We start from the raw sequence: 23,379 nt of genomic DNA on the forward strand, positions 1-23,379 counted from the left end.
CCTCCTACCCTTCTTCCACTTTCCCGCTATTCTCCACCCGGGTCAGCATTATCCTCACCATCATCTTCCGCCCACACCGGCCGCGCTGGCACCGGCCACACTAGCACCGGCCCCGTCGGCGGCGGCCGGTCTGGTATCGGCCGTGGTGGTATCGGCACAACTGGCACAACCGACACCACCGGCTGCTCCGGCACCACCTCTGGCTCCGACACCACATCCGGCTCCAGCACCTCCCGCACGGGCCGAGTCGCCATGGGCGCAGCGGGCTCCTCGGGCCCCTCCTAGCTAACCGTGCAGAGCAGCTCGGCCTCGAGGATGAACTTGCCCTCCTTGTACTTCTCGCTGGCCTCGTAGGCCTTGTCGTACTTCCACCCGACCACCTCGCTGCACACGCGGCACGTGATGTCGCGCACCACGTGCCGCCCCGTCGTCATGTTGCGCTCCGAGGGCTCGCCGGTTTCGATGTTGACGACGCTGTTGAAGAGGTAGGCTTTGCCGTGTTGGCCGCGGAAGTTCTGTGGGGAGGCAGGGGGGTTGGGGGTTAGTGTGGGTTTTGGGTTTGGTTGGGGTTGAGGTGTTGGTTGGGGGACTTGAGTGTCTGTCCCGAGGGAAGTGGAAGGGGGAGCGAAGCGGAGGGGGTGCGTACCCGGCTGACGATGTCGTCATGGTTGGCGAGGTGGGCTTTACAACCCTTGCAGCCGTAGACGCGGTTGCTGTCGAGGTAGGTGTTGTATGCTAGGCCCATGGTTGCTGCGTGCCTGCGTACCTGCGTTTGTTTTCTTACAAATGTGTATGTTTGTCGGGAAGGCTCGGGGATTGGGAGAGGTTGCGCCCTTCGCTGTGTGCGGACAATATGCAAGATAGATGTCTATGTCCTGTTTGTTTATCCTGCTTATGGGTCGCCTCTATCCAAATGAGTATGGGCTTGGATATTCGACGGCGGATGCAGTGGATGACCGAGGTCGATTGATGCCTTGTGATCGAGTGCGGGGCAAGCCGTGGCAGGCGACGTTGTGGCGGGCAAGGTTGAGCTCACGGGAGGAAGCGGCACTGCGCAGAACGTTTCCTTTTGAATCCGAATTCGGTGGTGTGGAAGCCGAGGTGGCCAGGTCTAGAGGCCCGTTGGAAGAGGGAACCCGAGGTAGAGGCAGAGCGATGCAAGGAGAGCAGAGGGACAATGTCAGGCAAGGGAAGTGCAGATAAGGAGCACGCTCGGGATGGTAATACCGCAACCAACAGTGGAAATGTCAATCTCTTTCTTGGCTTGAGTAAATATGGGATACAATGGTAAGAAGCTGTGGCTTTTTAAGAAAACCTGACCGTGGAGTTTGTTAGATGGCAGTTGTGGTGGTCATGAATCCGAAGCCTGACTTGCTGGAGTTAATCAGGTGCAACCTAAGGGCGACGTCAAGTGCCAACCGAAGTGGGGTTGGGCGGTGGATGGGACCTCCCGACTCTGGGTGGGGCTGACAGCTCAAGCAAGGGTACCGCAGCCATCCCAAAACACCGTTTTAAACAGTAGACCGTTCGGATGTCACGAGTCAACACTGCTAGAGCGACCAGACAGGCACTTCGGACAAAAGACAGTTTCAATGACCAACATGCTGAACTCGAATGAAAAATATATACCAATCCGCTAAATGATACACCGCGGCAAGGAAAAACAATGTACAAGAAGATCGTCTCGCCGCTCCAGCGCAAACGCCGCCGCCATGGCCAAAGAAAGACAGACAGACAGACAAGATAGCAAAGCTCATCCAAGCCCATGCCCGAGATCTACGCCGTCTATCAACCCAGCCTCTTCCCTTTCTCTCATCCCTCCCCTTCCGTTTCTTTCCTCCACCCACTCTCTCTCTCTCTCTCTACCAAGAAAACGCCTCCTCCACAAAGTCCAAATTCCCACCATACTGCCTGTTGCGCACCGCCCTGCGCACCTCATCGCTCAGCGCGCCCGGCCCGCACACCGACACCGCCATAGTACCGATCTGGCTCTCCATCTCGTGGCCCAACAGCGTATCGATGTTGGGACGGCCGGGGAACATCTGAACGGTGGAGCTCGGCGAGTGGATCTCCTTGGTGGAGCGGGGCCGGCTGACGAAGAGCATGACGCGGAGGATCTCGCGGCGGCGCTCCATGCCCAGGATTTCGGTCATCCAGGGCCGGATCCACTCGAGGTGCTCGGGCGACTGGATAGTCCAGACCATGATGACCTTGCGCGTGGCCACGGTGCCGTTGTTGAACCCGGCCACCAGGTCGCGCACGTGCGGCACCGCCTGCGTGATGCCTACGCCGCCCGCGAAGAGCATGACCGTGCCGTACGAGTGCAGCCGGCTGGAGCCGCGGTTAGGGGCCCCTCGACGAGGCAGCGTGTGACCATCTTGCCGTCGGGCCGGGCTGAGGCTTGGTTGTAGAGGGAGCCGGTGAAAGCCCGTGCGGCCGCGGATGATGAAGGAGAGCGTGGTCTTGCCGGCGCCAAGGATGTCCTGGCGGCGGACGGGGAGCTTCTCCTCGTCGGCAAGGTGGTGGTCGGACTCCTCGCTCCAGGCGACCGTGAAGGGGTGCGACTGCCAGAAGCTGACCGTCGGCATGTACAGGTAGGCGTGCTGGCCCGGCTTGAAGGCCCATGGCCGCGCCATGGTGACGGTGACGCGGCAGGCGCCGCCGGGCAGCGCTTCGACGAGCGTCTTGGTGCCGCCGGCCCCGATGTTGCGGTAGCCGATGCGGATCAGGCGCGCAAGCCGGTCGAAGACCCAGAGCGCGACGACGGCGTAGAGGTACTTGAGCTGCGGGAGCTTCTTGAGGTCGAGGTGGTACCACAGGCCGATGATGGAGAGGATCGCGAGCGCGATGTGGAACAGCTTGAAAGTCTCGTAGTAGGCGTGGCGGAAGATGCTCGCGGCTTGGATGCCGATGACGACGAACGCGCAGGTTGCCTGTTGGGGGTCAGCAGAGTCCAATGGGATTACCACGGGATTGGGGGGTACACACGATGAATCCCCACATCATGTAGGGGACGCGGAAGACGGTCTGGAAGGCGCCGTCCCAGCCGCTCGCCGAGGCGGAGCTGATGAGGAAGGCCAAAGTGTGGGCAAGGGCCTCCAGGATCACGATGCGGCCCAGCCAGCGGTGGAGCAGGTTGAAGGTGTCGAAAGACATGCCGAGGAGTGTGATGAGCGGGTTATTCCTGCCCGCCATCAGGAAAAGAGGGATCATGTTCATCACGGCGAGGTAGCCGGTACGGTTCCTGACAAGCCCGGCAACCTCCCTGAACTCCCCCGAGTAGTCGATGGTCATGACGCAAAACGCCACATTGGTCGCGAAGTAGCCGAGCAGGAAGACGAGTTGCATCCGCGTGGGAAGGGTCCCGACGTTGAGGGCCGAGCTGAGCTGAAACTCGCGATTGTGCCGTTTGCTGAGGATGGGCGCGTATTGCACGTTCCTCTTGAACCACGAGTACCTCTCGGAGCCCTCGGCGAAATAGCGCTGCGTGTCGTTGTAGAGACACGTCACTGTCCGGACATACCTGATCAGGAGCATGGTGAGCCTCCAGGAAAGAAGAACGACCGAGATGGAGCCCAACACAACGAGCAGGTAGTTTGACAACATCTCGTTGACAACATCTGCCTCTGTCGACCCATGGCTTCCTTTGCCTCCACCTCCGCCGCCGTGTCCGCCTGCGGCTGCTGTGCTTGTTGGGGCAGCCATAATGGTTGCTGTGTCACCCTTCTGATCACTCTTTCAACTTCTCCTAAACCCGTTCCTCCTATCACTAGTGCAAGTCGACTGCCTTTTAGATATTGGTCGTCGAAGAGTCGATATCCTTGGGGATGGTGTGTATGTATATGAGTGTGTGTGGTCGTGTCGTCGACGCTATCAAAGCGTTCAAATGTCGCTCTAAATTCTGAATGAATGAAAAGGTTGAAATCGAAATGGTTCCCAACGCCCGCCGAGTCCTGCAAGGAGAGCTGGGTAGCTGTGTTATTTTGGTTGTTTTCCGGTGGTACGCCGGGTCGCGTGGGGTCTGTCACAAGAAATTCCCTGAAAATCGAGGCAAGTGGCCTTTGTGTTGTCGGGCTTTCGGCTTCACCTGACCATGTCGCTATTCTTTTGTTTTCGTAGAGAATGTGTTGTCGGTTTCCTAAAAGGTGGCCGAGCAAGAAGTGAAATATGGCGGGAGCGTCCAGCGGCAAGTCGTCAAGTCCGGGGGAGTGTGTGTTGTGTGTGTGTATCGTGAACTCGTCACGGTCGATGTGGTCACTGCCTCAAAGTGGCCCCGATTGTTGATGACACAAACAGTGACACTCTGCGCGCAGAGTATAAAGGAGAGTCGTACCGAAAATGAAGAATGAACGAATCGTCAAAATCCCCAAAATAGGCCAGCCAGGGAGGGAACTTGTTCAAAAGAATGGTTCCGAGGACATGGAGGGACGATCTGACCCAAGGATCAGGGCTTGTAGTGCGGATGAAGGGGCTGGTCAATTTGGCCGAACCCCTCTCTCCCTGGAACCTCGTAACGTAAGGTTCCACGGAGGTCAGGTGTGGTAATTTACACACCAAGCAGGGTTGTTTTCAGATGTTCCCCACAGACGAGCCATTCACAGCCGTGCATTCCGGTAAACTGGGCAAGTAATTTCATGCCCGTTTTACAACGTTGTCCAAACTTGTACACGTCACATCCCTGATTTCTCAAGTAATCGATCGGGTCAACCTCCCAAAACTCTCTCACGGAGGCACACTCGCACACCAGGCGAACCACCGTTTGTCTCGACCTCAAACCTGGCACCTGGTGGCGCTCCATAGATGGTTGAGGAGTGCCGCGTGGTGAAAACGGACGCGTGGGCTGTTTGAGAGTTCCAAAGAACCCGCGGCAAGTGCAGCCGTCATGCAAGTGCCGTCAGAAGGAAGACCTGGCAAAAGTGACTCGCCGAGTGGGCCGAATCCCGGGTTGCCATTCACCATGCCACGAATGCCCACTGGGAAAGTTTGGAAGCAAGCGGATCATCACCCAACTTCCCAAACCAGTCGAAACCCCGTCCGCGACGCCCAATGCCCCACATGGTCGAGGTGGTTTGCCAAGCGCCCAGCATCTTGAGCTCTTGATTGGCCAAGCCCTGAAACTGCGCTTTGGGCTTTGCTGCCAGGGGCACACACATTTCTGCATGAACAAGCACTGACAAGCACGTTCCTCAGCCACTCAAAACTCCATCTCGATGAGGCGAGCGGGGCTTTCTCGGTCGACATTTGCGGTCCTTTCGGCGGCCGCCTGATTCAGAAAATCTACCGCCAGGTTCTCGGAGAACCCCGCGGAGGCCTGGGTTTTCCAGGTTTGCCACTCCGGGCACACAGGGAAGGGTACGAAGTATCTCGACCCGCATCAGGAAAGGAGAGACACTTCTATGTTTGTCTGGTTTGTCTGCGCATACCAATACTGTATGCAGTGAGATTAAAAAAATGCCTGGCGATGTGCGATGCATCGTCGCATCTCTCGTCATCCCATCTCTTCGAATAGTCCTCCCATCCTGATCTGTGCCACATCAATGCAATGAATGGCCCAGACCTTTACCAAGTCGTTACCAAGCGGTCGGCAAACAGGCTTGGGGGCGGAATGCCCCCTTTCCCCACTCGAGCAATCAATACGGCACAGCGGCTCACGGCAGCTGATGAAGGTAACGGAGGACAGTAGCATTACATATTTGGTATTGCTGTGCCGAGACGTAGCGAAGGCTTAAAATATGGATACACGACAACTTGTGACTACGAGTAGTCGACATTTATTCGGTGGACTCGAGGCGTAACTCTCTCGCTCTCGACAACTCCAGAGCCGCCGTCAACAGCCGCTTTCACTCCCGCCTGACAGAAGCGCGTGGCGATCGACGCCGAGACTTGAAGCAGATCTCCCGCCAGATCACGTTTGGTGTTTCAACTGAGAGCTGACGAACACAGCTTGTGTGGGGTCTCAGCGGTCAAAAGAAAAGAAAAGGAGAAGGGTGACGACCGCGGGTTTGTCCCCCGCTGTCCCAAGCGATCCATCTTGAAACATGCCCCCGCCGAGCTCCGACGACTTGCATCCACCATCACACCAGTCATCGGGAGAGAAGCCGTTGCGGAGTGCGATCGACGTCGTCGAGGCGTCGTCCCGGCGCCGCCCACAACCCGCTAGCTGCTATCTCACTGTCCACAAAGTCCAGCACTTGGCCAAGTATGGACTTGTAAGTCCAAGTTTCCGTCACCGCCTTGCGACTAGCCGTGACGATGAGGATAGCTGCATCTTTTATTTTCCTCCTTTCCCGTACTACTTGCTTTTCTTTTCATTCAAGTCATATGCCGAGGAGAACGATCCCCACATGAAAAAAGTAAAATAAAATAGCGGACTGACAAGTGAGAGAAACGCTTCTCAAACACAAACGAAATTTGTCAAGCCAACCCACACACCAGTTCCCACACCCCAGACGAAGTGGTTTCCAGAAGAAATATGGGACATCTCGCCCCGAAAGATCCAAGTAAAGCAGGGAATTGCTGCCGAGGGCGTGCGGGGATACCAATGCCTCTTACATAGTGTTGTGAACCGAGGCTTCAAGATGTTCCGCCAGAGGGGATTTCAGCGGCAAAACCTGCCCGAAAAGCAGCACGAATCGATGAAAAACTAGTCCAAGCCGTTTCAGATCTCGTTACATTATGTCGATGGATCCTGTTTGAGCCTCATACAAATGATAACGATGGCGTCATTCAGAGACATTGGGACAACCTTGTAGAACATACACGTGAAGCTTCTGAAGGAGGACAGAAACACGTCAAGACATGGTATCTGCCTCTAACAAGACAACGAACCCGTGATGTTGAAGTATCACTTGACTGCGCGCCCCGTTCGCCCACCTATGACATAACCACACATTATATTCTAACGATTTCCTCCTACGACACATACACAACCCCGTAGCCTAAACTGAAGGCAAACCAACGCCTCTAACCTTCCCTTGTGTTCCTGATCCGCATGTACATGAATCTACCGCAATTATCATACCCAATAAACCAAACAAAGGCCCTTAGCAGCCCCTTAAGAAGAGAACAAAAGAAAACACGGGTAAACTTCCAACCAAAGCCACATGGTATCATGCCAAAGTAAACACCACACAACCCAATCCAACCTTCAACCAAGCACCCCCACCCTCTCTATCCACCACACATCACCCCCTCAAAGCAGACTCAACTCATCATCACTCCCCTCCCCCTCCTCCCCACCAACCCCCCACCCCTCCGACCTCCGCCTCTGTCCCGCCCGAACAGGCTGCAAATACACCAACGACGCCCTCGCCACCCTCTTCCTCACCACCGCCGCTGCCGCAGTAGTCACAGTAGTACCCGCAACAGCACCACCGCGACCACCAGCAGTAGCCTGTGGGCGGAACCGCGCGGGCTTCTTCCTCCTGAGCCAGTTACTCCCACTCCCATTTCCACCACTCCCCCCTTCCCCATCCTCCCTCTTCTCCCCAGTGCCGTTGTCAAACGCCAGCTCATCGCCTGCGCGCGACAAGGGGCGGGTGAGCAAGAGGCGGCGCGGGCGGGCGGCGAGGAAGCCGCCTGCGGGAGTGGGGGGTGCGGGACGGGGTGGGGGGGAGCATCTTGCCGGCGGCGTTATCGTTGCGGTTGCTGGTGTTGGTGTCGTCGGGATGTGGGTGGGGTGCGTCCATGTTTGAATCTGAGTCGGGGTCTGAGGCCGAGTCTGGGTCTGTTTCCAAGTGGGAGGCTGGCGCAGACACAAGTGATGTTTCGGTGTTGGGCGATGGCGCGGCATCGTCGTGGTCTGTTTCAGACATGGAAACGGATCGGTCGGTTTCGTCGCCTTCGGGTGACGATACGAGTTCGACGTCGACATCGTCCTCGTCAGCTTCCATGTCTGATTCTGGTTCTGAAGCGTCATCGCCCGTGTCCCCCTCGGCCGCCTCATCCTCGCTCAGTGCCACCCCGCTCGACCTCAACCGCCTCTCGCCACCAGCCGGACGGACCTCCGTCCCCGGCGTAGCAGCAACCCACTCGCTGATCCCATCATCCCAACGCACCCCCGAGAACGACGCCACCTTCCCCTTGCCCTTCTGCTCAACCCCCACCCAACCACCCCCTCTTCCCGGAGTAACACACCCGCCCACCGCCGCCTCGGCCTGCCTCGCCCTCAACAACCCCTCCGCAACCTCCAAATCCCTCAGATCGCCCGTGTTCTCTGCCAGACGAAACGCGCCGTCGACGCGCATGTTGGCGAGAGCGCCGGGCGGGAGGGCCAGCGCCTCCAGGCGGTCGCAGAACTGCGCCAGATAAAAGTGCGGCGGCAGGCCGGTGCCGCGGCTGCAGTGCCAGGCCATGGTGCTCATGAGCGCGGTAGTGGCGTCGTACTGCAGGAGGAGCGCCGGGTTGCCGCGGCAGGTCTGCACGTTCTTCCAGGCGGCTTCGATGGTTGGTGCGGAGGGAGAGGGGGTGGAGGGAGGGTCAGAGGTGGAGAGGAAGGCGCAGAGGGCGAGGATGTAGGTGCCGAGTTTGCGGGAGGGGGTTTTGCGGTTTTTGAGGTTTGCTGAGCAGGCTGTGGTGATGTTTGTTATTCTGCGGCGGAGGGTGGCGGCGCGGGTGAACGAGGCGGTCTCAGGGGTTTGGATGCATCCCTCCACGCCGAGGAGGATGACAGACCCGAGCGCGGCAATGGTGCTGATTAGAGTGGTTTGTGATTTTCCACGGAGCCGTGTTTGCGGTACGCCACGCGGCTTCCTGGGCGAGGCAAGGGTGCAAAGCAGCTCGAGGGTGACGACGACGAAGTCTAGGGTGTTCTGGCAAGACTTCGTGTGAGTGATATGGCGAACCGCTTCGGGCCACAGAGCGATAAAGCTCTTGTTCAATACCCAGCTGGCCGGGAGCAAGTCGTCGGCAAGGAGTTTGGCTAATATCCTGGGTAAGGTAGAAATCCCTGAAGGGTCACAACTCCTGAGTGTCCTGAGCGGTTGAAGGGCGGGAGAAGCGAAGAGGTCCTCGTCGGCGGAGGAGGGCTTCGGGTACTGGCGGATCACGAAGGTGTCGATGAGCCCAGTGAATTCCGTTGGTGGCATGTACTCGAGGCACAGCCGTATGAGCAGACCTGTCACCGGATCTTCCAGCAAATCTTCAGTTGCGGCATCTTGGATCATTTCAACGGCATGAGCCCGCAGAAGCAAACATAGGTGGTTCCACCCATCCACCGCGCCGAGCGATTCCAGCTCCGAATAGATTTCGAATGACACTCCGGCGCCTCGAACGCCCGATTTCGTGCCATTTTCCTCGGACTCCCGCCTCTCCCATTCTTCGAGTCCTGCAATGTAAGCCGGAACCTTTCGGAGGCACATGGCTAATAGTGATTTGGGGCCAGCGGCCTGATTCCTTCTAGGCGAGGTGGCCCTTAACAAGGCGTCGAAAGCCTTGAAAACAGATTCATAGAGTCCGTGTCTCTCGGAATCCGTAATAGACCGGAAACTAGCCAACTCGGCCTCGAAGGCGCATTTTGTCTTGCAACCATTCCTGGAGTGGGTGCACCGGCCGTTTGCTGAGGGAGGTTCCGGCTGAATGGGTTTATCTCGAGCCTGGGCCGGTGAAGAGAGTTGGTGATTCCTGACGCGGCGGAGAAAAGGGGTAGGCAACACAACGTCCTGGGGCGCCTTATTATCGGGCTGGCGGCGCTGTTTTTGCACGTTTCGTTGTGGCGTGCATAAGAGATCGCTAGATGACCTTCTGCGAGATGGTTTTCTGGAATACTTGCGACATGTTTTTTTATCGTTGTATTCTGAGTCGGAACCTGGATAACTTCGCTTGCCCAACACGGTCCTTCGTGATTTCGGAGCTTGGCCCGGGGCTGCTGAACTTTGAATTAATACTCTCCGCTCTTTCTCTTTTCTGAGAGCCGCAATATGGGCAATAAGAGGCCGTAACAGCCGATGACAACGCGTGGCTGTCCAGGGTTGCGACGGTTCTGAAACTGTTGTCGTGTTGATATTTTGTTTGACGTGAACGCGATGGTGGCCCTCCATGGGATGCGCCTCTCACTATTAATTAGGGGGGAGTTAAATGGCAAACAAGAATGCGAATAGTAGCAAATGTTAACCAATGTTGCGTTTTTGATAAAATCATTGTTGTTGACTCGATTCCATTTTTGGATTAGATTTGCCGAACGTCAACAAACCCTGGTCAATGACCTCGAGTCCCGCCAAGCATCCTTCCGACAGGCTGAACTGCCATCGAACTTTGGAAGCCCAGTGTCACTATCCATGACATGACCATCAATTTAGATACCTGGACAGGGAAGGTAAGACTACCTTCAGGATAGAATCACTGTTCCCAAAGGGAAGCGTCGTCTGTTTTTTTTTTTCTTCTTTCTTCTTCCTTCTTTTCTCTTTACCTTCGTTTTTTGTCTCTCAGGTTTTCTCTCATTTTTTTGAAGCATGAAAACCGAGATCGCCGAAGGCCCGAGGGTTGGGACCTGAGGGGTTGGAGGGGTAGTTTCTTCGGAGCGTTGGCTCCAGTGCCGGCTACTTCTCGCCATTTGGCCGGCACGAGCCGGCCAAAAAAAAAAAGTTGATAAAAATTCTCGAATAAACACCCAACGGCTTTTCAGTGAACCACTTCCACCCCGGTGCCTGGCAGCGTATTTGGACGTTTTTAATTTCCAATTGGGGCCATTTCTACCGTCTATTCGTTTGTTTCAGCACTCTCTTGCGCAACGCATTTCTTTTTGCTTCGCAGGTCTGCACCGTTGGCTGGCCCTCGATCTGTAATTACCTGACTTTGATATTCGTCCCGACATTGCTCAGAAAATTACTACGATATCACCCCGGAAATTAGAATTCAAGATGGCCGACACACCGTCCAACAACGCCGCCGCTCCGACCAGTATGTCCAATATGCTTGCCTCGCATGGACCCCTCCTTTATCCAAGCACCCATAAACTGCCGGCTCTGACTAACACAACCTCTTTGCTACCAGACAACCCCGAATCTGAAGTTCCTGCCGTGCAGGACACGCCCACCGAGGACCCGGCAGAAACACATCCAACCGAAGAGGATGCCGAGCAGCCCGATGGTGCGTGTGCAAAACGGCCGGGCCTACACATCCATAGTGGTCATTATCTAACGCTATTGACTAGACGCGCCCTTCCTCGTGAAGATCGTCTTGCCCCACGACGCCCAGCCGTTGGAGCTCCCCGTATGTTGACAATTTGGAATATCTTAGAACACTTCTAAAACGCCACAGGTATCCCCGCTGGAGCAAATTCACGAGATCCGGCAATCCGTCATCGAGCACCCGGTCGCCGTGCAATACTCGTGCTTCCACCTCGAACATAACGGGCAACGAATTAATGATTTTGTCCAGGTCTCGGACGTGGAGGGTCTTGCTGCTGACTCCGAGCTGCATGTCGTTGAAGATCCCTACACTGAAAAGGAGGCCAGGATTCATTTTATCCGGATCAGAGAGCTGATTGGCGCCGCGGGGGACCGTACCGACACGGCCCAGGGCATTCTCGCTGGTACTTCGATTCACGACGATGTTGTGGCTGCCGCCGCCGAGGAGGCCGAGAAGGAGGTCCAGCCCTACGATTTTACCACGACCCCCGAACTCTCCGTTCTCCTTCCCAAAGAGACACCGCCTGCGCCTAAAACCGTTAAGTTGATCACACTGTCGTCGTGGAACCCGCCACCGGCCCAGTGGAGGCAAAAAGGTCACCTTCTCTACCTCGCTATCACCACGAACGAGGGTGAGCAACACCATGTGACTGGGCACGCCGGGGGGTTCTTCATCAACAATTCGAACAAGGACAAGTTCAACCCTACACCACGGACCGATGCCAAGGGCGCCTCGGCTCACTCTCTCTTCACCCTCCTCGACAAGATTTCGACCTCGTTCGCGAAGTCGTTTGCCGAGCTCCAGCAGTCCGCAAACACCAAGGAACCCTTGGCGACATTTCAGATCGGCAACACGGTCCCCTCAGCCCCCTGGATTGTGCCATCAGCCACCTCGCCGCTATGTGCTCACATCTCCGATCCGACAAGACCCCAGGAAACCTTCCTGCTGGGCGGTGCCGAGAACACGGATTCGCTGAGAGACTGGAACGAGGAGTTCCAATCTGCCAAGGAGCTTCCCAGGGACTCGATCCAGGATCGTGTTTTCCGGGAACGATTGCTCGCCAAGCTATATGCCGACTACAACGATGCTGCGGCTCGCGGTGCGGTGTTGGTTGCCCGCGGCGAGGTTGCTCCGCTCAACCCAACTGAAGGACGGGATGCTCAGATTTTCGTTTATAACAACGTCTTCTTCTCCTTTGGCGCTGACGGCGTCGGCACCTTCACTAGCGAGGGCGGCGACGAGGCTGCGCGCGTGGCTACCGGGAAGGACGTCCATGGTGTCAAGCTCGTGAACCAGCTCGACATCGACGGTTTGTACACCCCCGGCACAGTCGTCGTTGACTACATGGGCAAGCGCATTGTCGGCCAGGAGCATTGTCCCCCGCATTTTTCAAGCAGCCTGAGCCTGGTGAGAACCAGATTCCACTACGGCGGCGGTCGATGGCAAGGACATTGTTGCTGCTGACGAGAGCTTTGCCCCTTCGTTTGAGAAACTCGCACAAGCATTGCGCGTCAAGAAGCACGCTGTGTGGGACAAGGACAACAAACGCTTCGACCTGGAGGCTAGCGTCGAGATGAAGGGCCTCCTTGGCACTGACGGTCGCAAGTACGTCCTGGATTTGTACCGCATCACGCCGCTGGACATCACTTGGATGGAGGAGAACAGCCCCGAGGGTGCCGAGTACCCCCATCGTATGACCGTCCTGCGACCTGAGCTAGTAGAGGCCTTGGGCAAGCAGAAGGCTCGCGACTTCGTCAACGCCGAGTTGCAAAAGCGTGCGGCCTCGAAGAAGCAGGACGTAGTTGAGGAGCCCAAGGAGGAAAAGCCGGAGGAGAAGGCCGAGGAGAAGAGCGAAGAAGGCAAGGCCGAGGGCGAGGAGGCCGACGCAAGCGAGGAGAAGGGCGAGGAGAAGAAGGAGGAGGAGGAAAAGACGGAGAACGAGCGAATCGACATGTCGAACTTCAAGTTCGCCCTGAACCCCGACACCTTTAGCGGCCAGAACCCTCAGACCGACGAGGAAAAGGAGGAAATGGCCAAGGATGAGCAGGAGGTTCGCGATGCCTGCACCTACCTCCGTGATACCGTCATTCCCGCCCTTATTCGGGATCTGAACGAGTCCGACATCAGCTTCCCGATGGATGGTCGCTCGCTCACCTCCCTTCTGCATCGCCGCGGTATCAATCTGCGGTACCTCGGCAAGCTGGCGTCGCTGAGCGAAAACACTCGCCTGGAGTGCTTCCGTGATGTCTGCGTCCGCGAGATGATCGCGAGATCGTTCAAGCACGTCGCCGCCAAGTACCTTAAGACGCTGCCTCTGCCGCTTACTTCGTCTTGCTTCTCACACCTCTTCAACTGCTTGCTAGGGACAGAGCTAAACCCCAAGCCGGTGGCCGAGATCGACGAGTCGTACCGTTCGCTTTTCGACGAGGCTGATCTCGCATTCGAGAAGGTTACCCCCGAGGGTCTGAGGGAAGAAGTCCAGAGCGAGGCTGCTCGCAGGTTCCGATTTGTCCTGCCAGATAGCTGGTGGAGCCAGGTTAGGCATCTGCAGCTACTCCGTGAGATTTCCCTGAAGCTCGGCCTCCAGATCCAGATCAAGAAGTTCCGCTTCACTCAGTCCGTTGAGCCTGAGCCTGCGCCGCAGACCAACGGCCAGCCACAGGCCGAGCCTGCGGCAAAGAAGAAGAACAAGAAGAAGTCCCGCGATGGGTCGCCTTCTACCACGGCGTCGCCCGTTGTTGCGCCGCACACTTTCAGCCCTGATGACTTTGTCAATATCGTGCCCATCATCAAGGACTCGTGCCCGCGCAGCGCGCTGGCCGAGGAGGCACTGGAGGCTGGCCGCCTGTCGATCTACCAGAACCAGCGGAAGCTCGGCGAGGACCTCCTCCTCGAGTCGCTGTCTCTGCACGAGCAGATCTATGGCCTTGTTCACCCCGAGGTTGCTCAAATGTACCACACGCTCTCTCAGCTGTACTTCCAGCTCGACCAGAAGGACGCTGCCGTGGAGCTGGCCAAGAAGGCCGCTATCGTCGCCGAGCGGACAGTCGGCCTCGATTCGGCCGAGACGGTGCTCAACTACCTCAACCTGAGCCTTTTCCTTCACCAGCGCGGCGACAGCAAGCTCGCTCTCGGCTACGCCAAGCACGCGCTTGACATCTGGAAGGTCATCTATGGCCCGGACCACCCGGACACGATTACCACCATCAACAACTACGCCGTCATGCTGCAGAGCCTCAAGGCGTACCACGAATCCCGCCGCTGGTTTGAGGAGTCGCTCCGCGTCTGCGAGAAGGTCTTTGGCCGCCAGTCTATCAACTCGGCAACGCTCCTTTTCCAGCTTGCGCAGGCCCTCGCCCTCGATCAAGACTCTAAGGCCGCCGTCGACCGCATGCGCGAGAGCTACAACATCTTCCGTGCCTCCCTTGGACCCGAGGATAAGAACACCAAAGAGGCCGAGCACTGGCTCGAGCAGCTCACGCACAACGCTGTCTCTATCGCCAAGCAAGCCAAGGATCTCCAGGCGCGCCGCGCCCGCGCCGGGTACCGGTTTGCCTCGCGCGGTGTCAGCGTCGGCGTCGGCGCGACTGGCGCTACTGGCGCGGCGGCGACCGAGTTCGCTGGCAAGCCGACGCCGCCGCCGTCCATGGACGGCCGCACCATCGACGAGCTCGTGCGGTACATTGAGGGCACGGACAAGAAGAAGACTGGTGGCGGTGGTGCCGGCGGGAAGAAGCGTGCCGGGCGCGGGAACCCCAAGAGGAGGGGTGGCGCTACTGGCGGGAGTGCTTAAGTAGTCGGCTGGTCAAGTGACCTGCCGTGTTGATTCCATACGCCCGGCCGGGCACGTCTAGGTTTGTGTGGCGTGGTGCATTTCCTGAACGCACGGTATCCTCGAAGGCGAGGGTTATGCGAGTGCTTGTGTCTCTCCAAATATGTAAATATAGGTCTGGTTAGGTGGGGCGGCGGCATTGGAAACCAAAAAAATAGGGAGGTGGATTTGGGAAGGGCGGTGGTGGAGGTGGTAGAGGTGGGCGGGCGGCTTAGCATTTGCCGTTGTGTTTTCATTTTCATCACGGGGCGTGGATAAGGGGCGGACAAAAGCAAAAAAGCCGGGGCGGTGTCTCATTTCTTCTTACCTTATCATCATCACGGCTTTTCTAGATAGAAACTTGGGGCTGACAGGTTGTGGGCGGATGGGTGGTGGCAGGTGGGCAAAAGGCAATAAGTGGAAGGAGGAATTTGGTGACTTGTTGCTGTTTCTGTTGCTGTTACTGTTTGTTGCATGGGGCGACGGTGGTTGGCCGTTGGCGATTTAATGGAACACATCTTCACTCTACAATCTTTCTGTTGTTTCGTAGTTGGTGTGCCGAACGGGAAGCAGGGCTTTTTTTCATATATGACGATGGTGGGTATGGTTGGGTGGGTGCGCTGTGGTGGTGATTTGGTCTGCCCCTCCATTGCCCTGTAGAGAAGTAAGTAAATAAGACATGTGATTTCGGGATCTCTCTTCTAGTCTCGCTGCAGTTTTCGTCACCTTTCATCCCTTTAAAATTATTTCTATTTTTATGTTCGTCGGGACTTGTCATGAGGATTCAAGGTGTGATTATCAATTGAGGTGGCTGGGTGAACCGGAGGGCGTGGGTTCCCTTGATCTGATCCTCCAGGTGGATTTTCCACGAACAATCAATAAAATATTCGGCGCACAGGGGACAAAACCAACAACAGAACTAACTCGAGCCCGCTAGTTTAAGGTGCATGCAGATTTAGGGCTGAGACCTCGAATTCCGAGTTTCTTTATCTGCATGAAACATATGCTTTGCCTAAACAATGATACACCCTGAATGCAAATCTGCATGCGCCCGAACCCTCCTTTGTTGACTTCGGTGGACTTGGGAAAAATGGAAGAGGGGGGGTTGGGAAGCGCAGTCCCCTTTGTAGCATGACGAGCTTGTGCAGTTGCACCGCACGTGAATCCCCACTTTGCCCCACTAAGTTCAACGAATAGACTCGGCTGATTGGCCACTGACCCCTCTGTCCCTTCCTCGCGTTCAAGGCGCGAAAATCCCAGGTCAATTAAACAACTTGGACCTGGAACTCACCAAGTTCTGCATGCTCTGTCCCAAACCAAGCTCGCAATCGCATTCAGCTCGGCTTTGTTAGTAACCCGTGCAACGACACACCATTGTGGCCACGCCATCTCGGATAGTCGCTGTTAAGCAACCAATTTATATCTCAACCGGTTTTAGACATTGCGCGCAAGAATATACCGTGTCGCATTCGTTACCAAGCTCAGCAGCGGGCAACGAAAGCTCCCACCTCAAGCTCGTCACCAAATATACTTACCCAGCCAGCAACTCTTTTTACCCCTCCCCCACGATACCACACCTGATGGTGTAGCGCGATACAAAATGCCCACGCCTACTAAACGCGCGCAACGCGTTCGCCGTGATTTGCGCAGCGATGCGATCGCCGAGTCATCTTCGCCGTCCCGCCCCTCAAAACGGCGCAGAAAGGTAAGGATGTCCCGTGCCCCTCGGTCGCGAGCCCTCGACTTCGACCTCGACCTCGACCTCGACCTCGACCTCGGCTTCGCCGTTCACCCATAGCTGTGGTTACGGTTTTGCTACCCCTTTACTTTTACTTCATGCGCTAACCATGTGTTTTTGGTAGAATGATGAAGCCGCCGAAACAACCGAGACCTCCGAACCCGTCGATGAAGGCGACTCGTCTCACCTCGCCGATCAGTCCGCAATCGAAGACGACGACCAGCTTGTGACCCGGGTAAGCCAGCATTTGCTAGCTCCCGCGGCGCAAGTGCAAGCCAGCAAGGACCACGCCAATAGCATCCACGAGGCGAACAAGGAGGGAGTGAAGGCCTATGCCAAGATCGCCGCTTTGGATTGGACCTACTACATCACGAGGCTGACTGTCAACATTGGCCGCTCGTCCGACCCCGCCCAGGCCCGAGCGGATCAGAACCAGAAGGACCCCGATCAAAATCAGGAGGACCCCGACGCGATACACATTGATTTGGGCCCCAGCAAGCTTGTCTCGCGGCTCCACGCCGTAGTTTACTTCAACCGCGACCAGGAGAAATGGTGGCTACTCGTGAAGGGGCGCAACTCGCTCAAGGTGGATGGCTCGCTGTGGAAGGCTGGCCAGGCTGGACCCCTACGGAGTGGTGAGGTCATCGAAGTTGGTGGCGTGGAAATGATGTTTGTCCTCCCCATCGACCTAGGCCCACTTCAGATCGCCCAGCAGTTCCTAGAGCGGGCCGGCATTGTCAAGCCGGAGCCTTCTGCGACCCCCGCGCGGCCGACACGCCATCCCCTGCCGTCGGGCGACGGCATCCACACGAGCTCCCCGACCAAGTCGTCCCGCGGCCAAAGCTCCCAGAAGCCCCTTGCCCCGGCCCCGCCGGACTACAAACGGCCGGGTACCCCCCCTTCGGCTCGCGCCCGCGCCATGACGACGGCCAAGACGCCGCTTATCGAACACGGTGCCGGGCCGCTGATGATGAGCAACAGCGATGTTGATTTGAGTCTGGAGGAAAATCGACACATCAAGCCCCAGTTTAGTTATGCACAAATGATTACACAAGCGATTATGAACACGCCGGAGCAGAAGCTTAACCTGGCCGGCATCTACCACTATATTCAAACACGATATGCGTACTACAGAAATCAGCCCGCTACCGGCTGGCAGGTAAGTTCTTTCTTCGTATCCCATGTTACACGGAGCTAACCTCGCACAGAATTCGATTCGGCACAATCTGTCCCTGAATAAAGCATTCGAGAAGATTGCGCGTTCGACGGATGAGCCCGGCAAAGGCATGAAGTGGCAGCTCGTTGCCGAGTCCCGAGAGGAGATGCTGCGCACAGCATGGCGAGGAGGCCGCGGCGGCCATCGTGGTTCCTCGAATCCGTCGTCGCCAAGCCAGCTAAGCTACATCACTTCGGGGCCGAGGGACATGGCAGCGAGAGACCCCGTTTCGGCGCGCAAGCGAAAGGTGTCGCCGTCGGGGTCACCCCAACCCCGCTCGTCACTCCGGGAGCTACGGGACTCGCACATGACCCCTGTGCGTCCGATACGGAAACCGCTGCCCGACGAAGCCGGCGCCGGTGGGGATGACAGCCCCCTCCCGCGTGCACGGAAGGCCAACACGTCGAGCACGCTGGGGCTGGTCGAGAACGCTCCGGGATCACCGACACTGACGTCGTCGTACCTGCAAGACGACGGTGCGTCGTTTGTCACGCCGGCTCCGCTCCGAGTGCACCCCAAGCTCGCCCCGCCGAGCACCGCCCAACGGCCCAGCCAGCACATGCCGACTAGTTCACCGGCACCATTCTGGAAGTACGCCGACATTGGGAGCACCCCGCTCAAGCCCGTGCACGCGCCGTTCGACCTGAGCCCCTCCAAGGCGCCTAGCGGCCTGCCGGCCCCGAGCAGCAGCCCGCCGCGGAGCAAGTCCCCGGCGCCGCCGAGCCCCACGCGGCGGAGCAGCCGCACGCCAGTGGACGAGCCGCCGAGCCCTGCGGGCGAGGAGGACGACGGCGGGTTTGATCTGACTAAGTGAGTGTGCTTGCTTACCCTGCGAAATACGCTGCATCCAAGACCGAAAAATAAAGTGGCAATGCAAGAGCCGATTGACTAACACTGCCTGCGCCATAGGGGTTTTCAGAGCATCGGAAGCTATCACGCTCCCGTCGGACACGGCAAGCAGGTCCAGCCTGCGTCGAACGGCGACTTGTCCACCAGCGGCAGCTCTTAGCAAGCGCGCTGTGCTGTGGCTCAGTGAACTGTTTCGACAAAATCAACCCGTCCGCCGGTTATTCCTAGCTGAATTTTTGGGACTACCTACTTTTCTTTTTTTTTTTTTTAACCTCATATCACTACCCGGTCTGCTTGCGTTGCTCTCCCCTCCCTTTTCCCCTTTACTTTTACCGTGGAGTGGAGGGATTGGTGGCGTCTGTGTAGGTACCGTTTCTGTTTCTGGGTTCGGCTGTTTGAAATATCGTTAGGGGCGGAAGAGGAGGGAAGGGAGGTCGGGTCATCGGTCATCACTAAGTAGTAGCTACAGCAGCAGCAGCAGCAGCAGCAGTACCGGCGTCAGGAACGTTACTGGCTAGGCATTATTTCGCAATCGGGTCGGCGGTGGTTCTTGCTTCTTGTTCTTATTCTCGTTCTGGCTCGGGTCGGTTTGGCTTTTTTGGTGTGTGTGTTTTTGGCGGAGTACGGGGGCAGGGGGCGGGTTCGCTTGTTTTGCAAAGGCTGACTACCTACTGGTGGTGATGGTGACGGTGATGGATGTATGATGCTGGCTGGGCTTTCCTTTGCGGGTACGAGGATACGTTTCAGCCTTTTAGTGATGCATTCCTTTTTTCTTTTTTAACCTGTCACTCTTTTTTCCCCCCGGCCGTCGGTCGGTCGGCGGTGGCTTGGGGACTGTCCCGTTATGTTATGGGTAGTTACTGAGGGAAGATGTGGTAGCTGATATGATGGCATGGTTTATCTCCCCACGCACCAACGCACCAACGCACGTCTTGTCCTTGGTCCTCGCTTGCTTGAAGGTTTGAGGGACTTGCTGTGATCTTGTGCGTTCAGTTGGAATTGGAGTTGGGTTTGGTCGTGGTGGGAAGGCCCTGAGTACCCTCCTGCGAGTCTGTCGTGAGACCCTGAATCGAGCCGGGGTATGTACATGTGCAACTTGCGGATGCAGAGGTGGTAAAGCAGGATCGAGAACACCCCGCCAATGGGCCCTGTCAGACGAGGTCGCGTGGAGAGCAGGGTCCTCTCGTTGCGGTCAACGTGTGGCCAAGGGTCTGAAGCGTCCTAGCTCAGGAGTCGGTGAGGGACGAAAGGTAGTATCCCATAATCTAAGCCTGTCTTCACCCTACCAAGTGGCTAGTCTCCATTATTGCCGAGACCCATCGTCATATTCAGCTGTGTTCCTACATGATGTGGTTCTAGAAGCTAGCCGAATCTTGATATTCAGGTCGTCATCCAGCTCCGGAACGGTCACCGCTTCGGCTGACACGGCGTCCCCCCCCCGTTGCATGGCTCGGCCCGATGATAAGTCGACAAGCGCTCGGGCCAGTAGGGCTTCTTCCCGCCCGCATCTCTCGGCATGGCCTTTTTCGCCTTGCCTGGCTCTGATGTGACGGTTCGACATGTTTTGACCGGTCCTTTTGCTAGCTTCGGGAAGGGCCGGCCAGTTACTTGGCTTTGGTTTTGGCTTGCTGGCGGTCTGACGGATTGAGGTTGCTGTGACCAAGGGAGGAAGCTTACTTGCATCCGTCCGTCTCCGTCTCCGTCTCTTCCACACCCTTGTTTTTACCACTCTGACACCTGTCATCCCTCTGTGCTTTAGGTGTCTAGTTGGTCAGTCGGTCTACGGATACAGAGTACAATTTTTCTATATCTACAGGCGGCCTCCGTAAACGTGGCCGAGAGGTACATACTTCGCACTTCTGTTGTGGTTTGATTCACGATTCCCCCTGCACACCTCGCGGCTGCCAACGGGCCAAACTCCGTGTTGGGACCCGACACTCTGGGCACAACCACCCAACTCACGCAGTTGGTGGGGGGAGGGATGGAGGGGGGTAGTAGTGTTGCACACGCGGCACCACGCGAGGGGCATGCAAGCGGGCAGGGCAGCGGAATCTGTGCGAGTTTTGTGTTCCCGTCCCCGGATTCGGCATATCGGCCTCGGCACGCTTTTTTTTTCGTACACGCCTTTTTCGCGATGCATGTACACTAGGTAGTTTTTTTGGGCCGTCACTAACACGTCTCCCGAAACGGGAAGCTCGGGTTCGGCCAATGTGACGGGCCCCGATTGGGTGCCGCTTCCGTGCCGAGTCTGGATGACCCCCATACCGGTCCGGTACTTGGTTTGGCTGGTTGGCTAGTCGGTGAAGCGGAGGTTGGAGTCCTTGGGGGAGCGAACACGGTTGTGCGGTTGGCAGTTGGCGGTTGGCGGTTTGCCGTCGACGTAACCCCCCCCCTTCTCACCTTCTTTGGAGGGAGAAAGTGGGATCATCAGGGACATGGCAATGTAACGGAGGACAGGCCGTGTCAATGTGCGTGCGGTGTCAGTGCCAATGCCGGTGTCAGTGTTGTCAATGCGATAGACGTAGTATTGCGGCCCCCTGGTTCCATCATCTATCCGGAACTCCATCTATACCACCTTCACTCAGCTCCCCTGTCCGCCAACGTCACAATTCGTGGCCCGCGCGTGGGTTGATGCGACCAGGCTGTGCATCCCGGGTTCTTTCGAGAACTTCCCTCGGGTGAGACAAGTCACTATTTGCCACCCGGTGCTTCCGTTCTGTGAGTCTGTCTAACACGACACACCCCCCTGCCCTTCCGCCCTTGGCCTTTCTAGCCTGGATGTAGTATGGTTGTAATACAACATCCATCATGAAGTTTCTTAGCCATCTGCAGCAACCAACGGCCCCCCACATGGCTCTGCATGTGGCCAACGGCTTGCTGAAGCCGATCCTGCTGCTACCCTTGTCTTTCACACCGGCGTGGGCGTGAGCGGCTGACCACCGCCCGTGCGGGACGAGAGTCCATCGGCATCGCCAAGTGGTACCCGCGTCGGCGCCACTGCCGAAATGGAGCAGACGGGATTGTCACGGTGAAGCGTGGTGTTGGCTAATGACGGCTAGGAAAAGTGGGAAATGGGCGAGGAGTGGAACGATTCTCTTGCTCGTGAAGAGCTATAAGAGATATTCCATGTCTCGGCTCCGCTGCTTGGACCTCGAGGCTTCGGCGTCCGTAGAGGCTTCGCTTTTCCCTAGTCAGGACCCCCTCCATATATCAAGATGGGCCAGTTCCTCTCGTCGCCATCCAAGTCGGGGAACCGAATTCTTCCCCGTAAAACCGAGCACGACATAACCGAGTCAACTTCAGACTTGGGTCATCCCCAGACGGTCGTCGATGGTCTCCCCGTATTGAAGAAAGCCAAGGGCCACTACTGGTACCCTACCAAGGGTCCCAAGATCCTCGATGCTTGTGGGGGGGCCGCTGTGGCCTGCCTCGGACACGGCCGTCGGGACATTGCCAAAGCAGTGACGGCCCAGATGGAGTCGTACACGTACGCTTCCTACGCCCATTTCCAGACCACACCCGTCCAGGAGCTTTCAGACTGGCTCATTAAGAGCACCGGCGGCCAGATGCAAAAAGTCTATGTCATGTGCTCCGGTGAGTGTTCTTTCTCTCTTTAGACCTTACTTGAACTGAACTAACGCTCTCCCAGGCTCCGAGGCGATAGAAGCGGCTCTAAAACTCTCCGTCGAGTACTTTCGCTGGAAAGGCGAGCCCGAACGTGTGAACTTCATCGCCCGCCTCGACTCCTACCACGGCACCACGCTAGGGTCCCTCTCCGTATCAGGCCGTAAGCACTCCCCAACACAACCAACACCATACCATACCCCACCAAACTAACCCCCCCTCCCCCCTTCCCTCAGACCACGCCCGCCGCGCCCCCTTCCACCCACTCCTCTCCCCCGCCCACTTCCACCACATCCCCGCCTGCAACCCCTACCGCGAAGAAGACACCACCACCCCCCCCACAACATCCCCATCCGCCTACCTCGCGCACAAAACCGCCCAACTCGAAGCCGCCTTCACCCACCTCGGCCCGCACACCGTCGCGGCCGTGGTGCTCGAGCCCGTCGTCGGCGCCGCCCTCGGCTGCATGCCCGCCCCCGCCGGCTACCTGGCCGCCATGCAGGCGGTGTGCGCGCGCCACGGCGCCCTGCTGGTGCTGGACGAGGTCATGTGCGGGATGGGACGGACCGGGTGGACGCATGCCTGGCAGGGGGAGGGGGAGGGGGAAACTCTTTCTGGGGAGGGGATGGGGATGGGGGTGGTGCCGGATCTGCAGGCGGTGGCGAAGGGGTTTGCGGGCGGGTACGTGCCGGCGTCGGCGCTGTTGGTCGGCGGGAGGGTGGCGGGGTTGATGGAGCGGGAGGGGAGGGTGTTTACGCATGGGCATACGTACCAGAATCATCCTGTGGTGGCGGCGGCGGCGCTGGCGGTGCAGCGGGCGGTGGAGAGAGAGGGTTTGTTGGGGAATGTGCGGGTGCAGGGGGAGCTGTTGGGGAGGTTGTTGCGGGAGCGGTTGGGGACGCATCTCAATGTGGGGGATGTGAGGGGGAAGGGGTTGTTTTGGGGCGTGGAGTTTGTGAAGGATAGGGGGACCAAGGAGTCTGTTTGAGCTCGGGGCTCGGGGTGGCCGAGAGG

At 57.5% G+C, this 23,379-nt stretch overlaps 7 protein-coding genes across 7 annotated transcripts; 4 read left to right on the top strand and 3 right to left on the bottom strand.

The window, feature by feature from the left end:
* Positions 1 to 26: 26 nt before the first annotated feature.
* On the bottom strand, positions 27 to 745 carry CHGG_03001 (uncharacterized protein; the record flags this gene model as incomplete). Its single annotated transcript, XM_001229516.1, has 3 exons — positions 27 to 230; positions 291 to 515; positions 647 to 745. The coding sequence occupies 3 exons, from the start codon at positions 743 to 745 to the stop codon at positions 27 to 29; spliced, it is 528 nt and encodes a 175-aa protein (XP_001229517.1).
* A 1,117-nt stretch (positions 746 to 1,862) lies between these two features.
* Positions 1,863 to 3,705, bottom strand: CHGG_03002 (uncharacterized protein; the record flags this gene model as incomplete). The annotated part of the gene is made up of 2 exons (XM_001229517.1): positions 1,863 to 2,933; positions 2,989 to 3,705. 2 exons carry the CDS (start codon positions 3,703 to 3,705, stop codon positions 1,863 to 1,865), a joined length of 1,788 nt encoding a protein of 595 aa, XP_001229518.1.
* A 2,333-nt stretch (positions 3,706 to 6,038) lies between these two features.
* On the top strand, positions 6,039 to 6,362 carry CHGG_03003 (uncharacterized protein; the record flags this gene model as incomplete). The annotated part of the gene is made up of 2 exons (XM_001229518.1): positions 6,039 to 6,209; positions 6,318 to 6,362. The coding sequence occupies 2 exons, from the start codon at positions 6,039 to 6,041 to the stop codon at positions 6,360 to 6,362; spliced, it is 216 nt and encodes a 71-aa protein (XP_001229519.1).
* An 830-nt stretch (positions 6,363 to 7,192) lies between these two features.
* CHGG_03004 (uncharacterized protein) lies at positions 7,193 to 9,774 on the bottom strand (the record flags this gene model as incomplete). The annotated part of the gene is made up of 3 exons (XM_001229519.1): positions 7,193 to 7,696; positions 7,758 to 9,689; positions 9,766 to 9,774. 3 exons carry the CDS (start codon positions 9,772 to 9,774, stop codon positions 7,193 to 7,195), a joined length of 2,445 nt encoding a protein of 814 aa, XP_001229520.1.
* Positions 9,775 to 10,856: 1,082 nt separating this feature from the next.
* Positions 10,857 to 14,920, top strand: CHGG_03005 (uncharacterized protein; the record flags this gene model as incomplete). The annotated part of the gene is made up of 5 exons (XM_001229520.1): positions 10,857 to 10,896; positions 10,990 to 11,085; positions 11,150 to 11,163; positions 11,257 to 12,436; positions 12,546 to 14,920. 5 exons carry the CDS (start codon positions 10,857 to 10,859, stop codon positions 14,918 to 14,920), a joined length of 3,705 nt encoding a protein of 1,234 aa, XP_001229521.1.
* Positions 14,921 to 16,538: 1,618 nt separating this feature from the next.
* CHGG_03006 (uncharacterized protein) lies at positions 16,539 to 18,706 on the top strand (the record flags this gene model as incomplete). The annotated part of the gene is made up of 3 exons (XM_001229521.1): positions 16,539 to 16,643; positions 16,921 to 17,835; positions 17,885 to 18,706. 3 exons carry the CDS (start codon positions 16,539 to 16,541, stop codon positions 18,704 to 18,706), a joined length of 1,842 nt encoding a protein of 613 aa, XP_001229522.1.
* A 3,250-nt stretch (positions 18,707 to 21,956) lies between these two features.
* Positions 21,957 to 23,353, top strand: CHGG_03007 (uncharacterized protein; the record flags this gene model as incomplete). Its single annotated transcript, XM_001229522.1, has 3 exons — positions 21,957 to 22,335; positions 22,391 to 22,528; positions 22,602 to 23,353. The coding sequence occupies 3 exons, from the start codon at positions 21,957 to 21,959 to the stop codon at positions 23,351 to 23,353; spliced, it is 1,269 nt and encodes a 422-aa protein (XP_001229523.1).
* Positions 23,354 to 23,379: the final 26 nt, after the last annotated feature.

Source organism: Chaetomium globosum, genomic scaffold, assembly GCF_000143365.1.
Source record: "Chaetomium globosum CBS 148.51 scaffold_2 genomic scaffold, whole genome shotgun sequence".
Lineage (NCBI taxonomy): Eukaryota > Fungi > Ascomycota > Sordariomycetes > Sordariales > Chaetomiaceae > Chaetomium > Chaetomium globosum.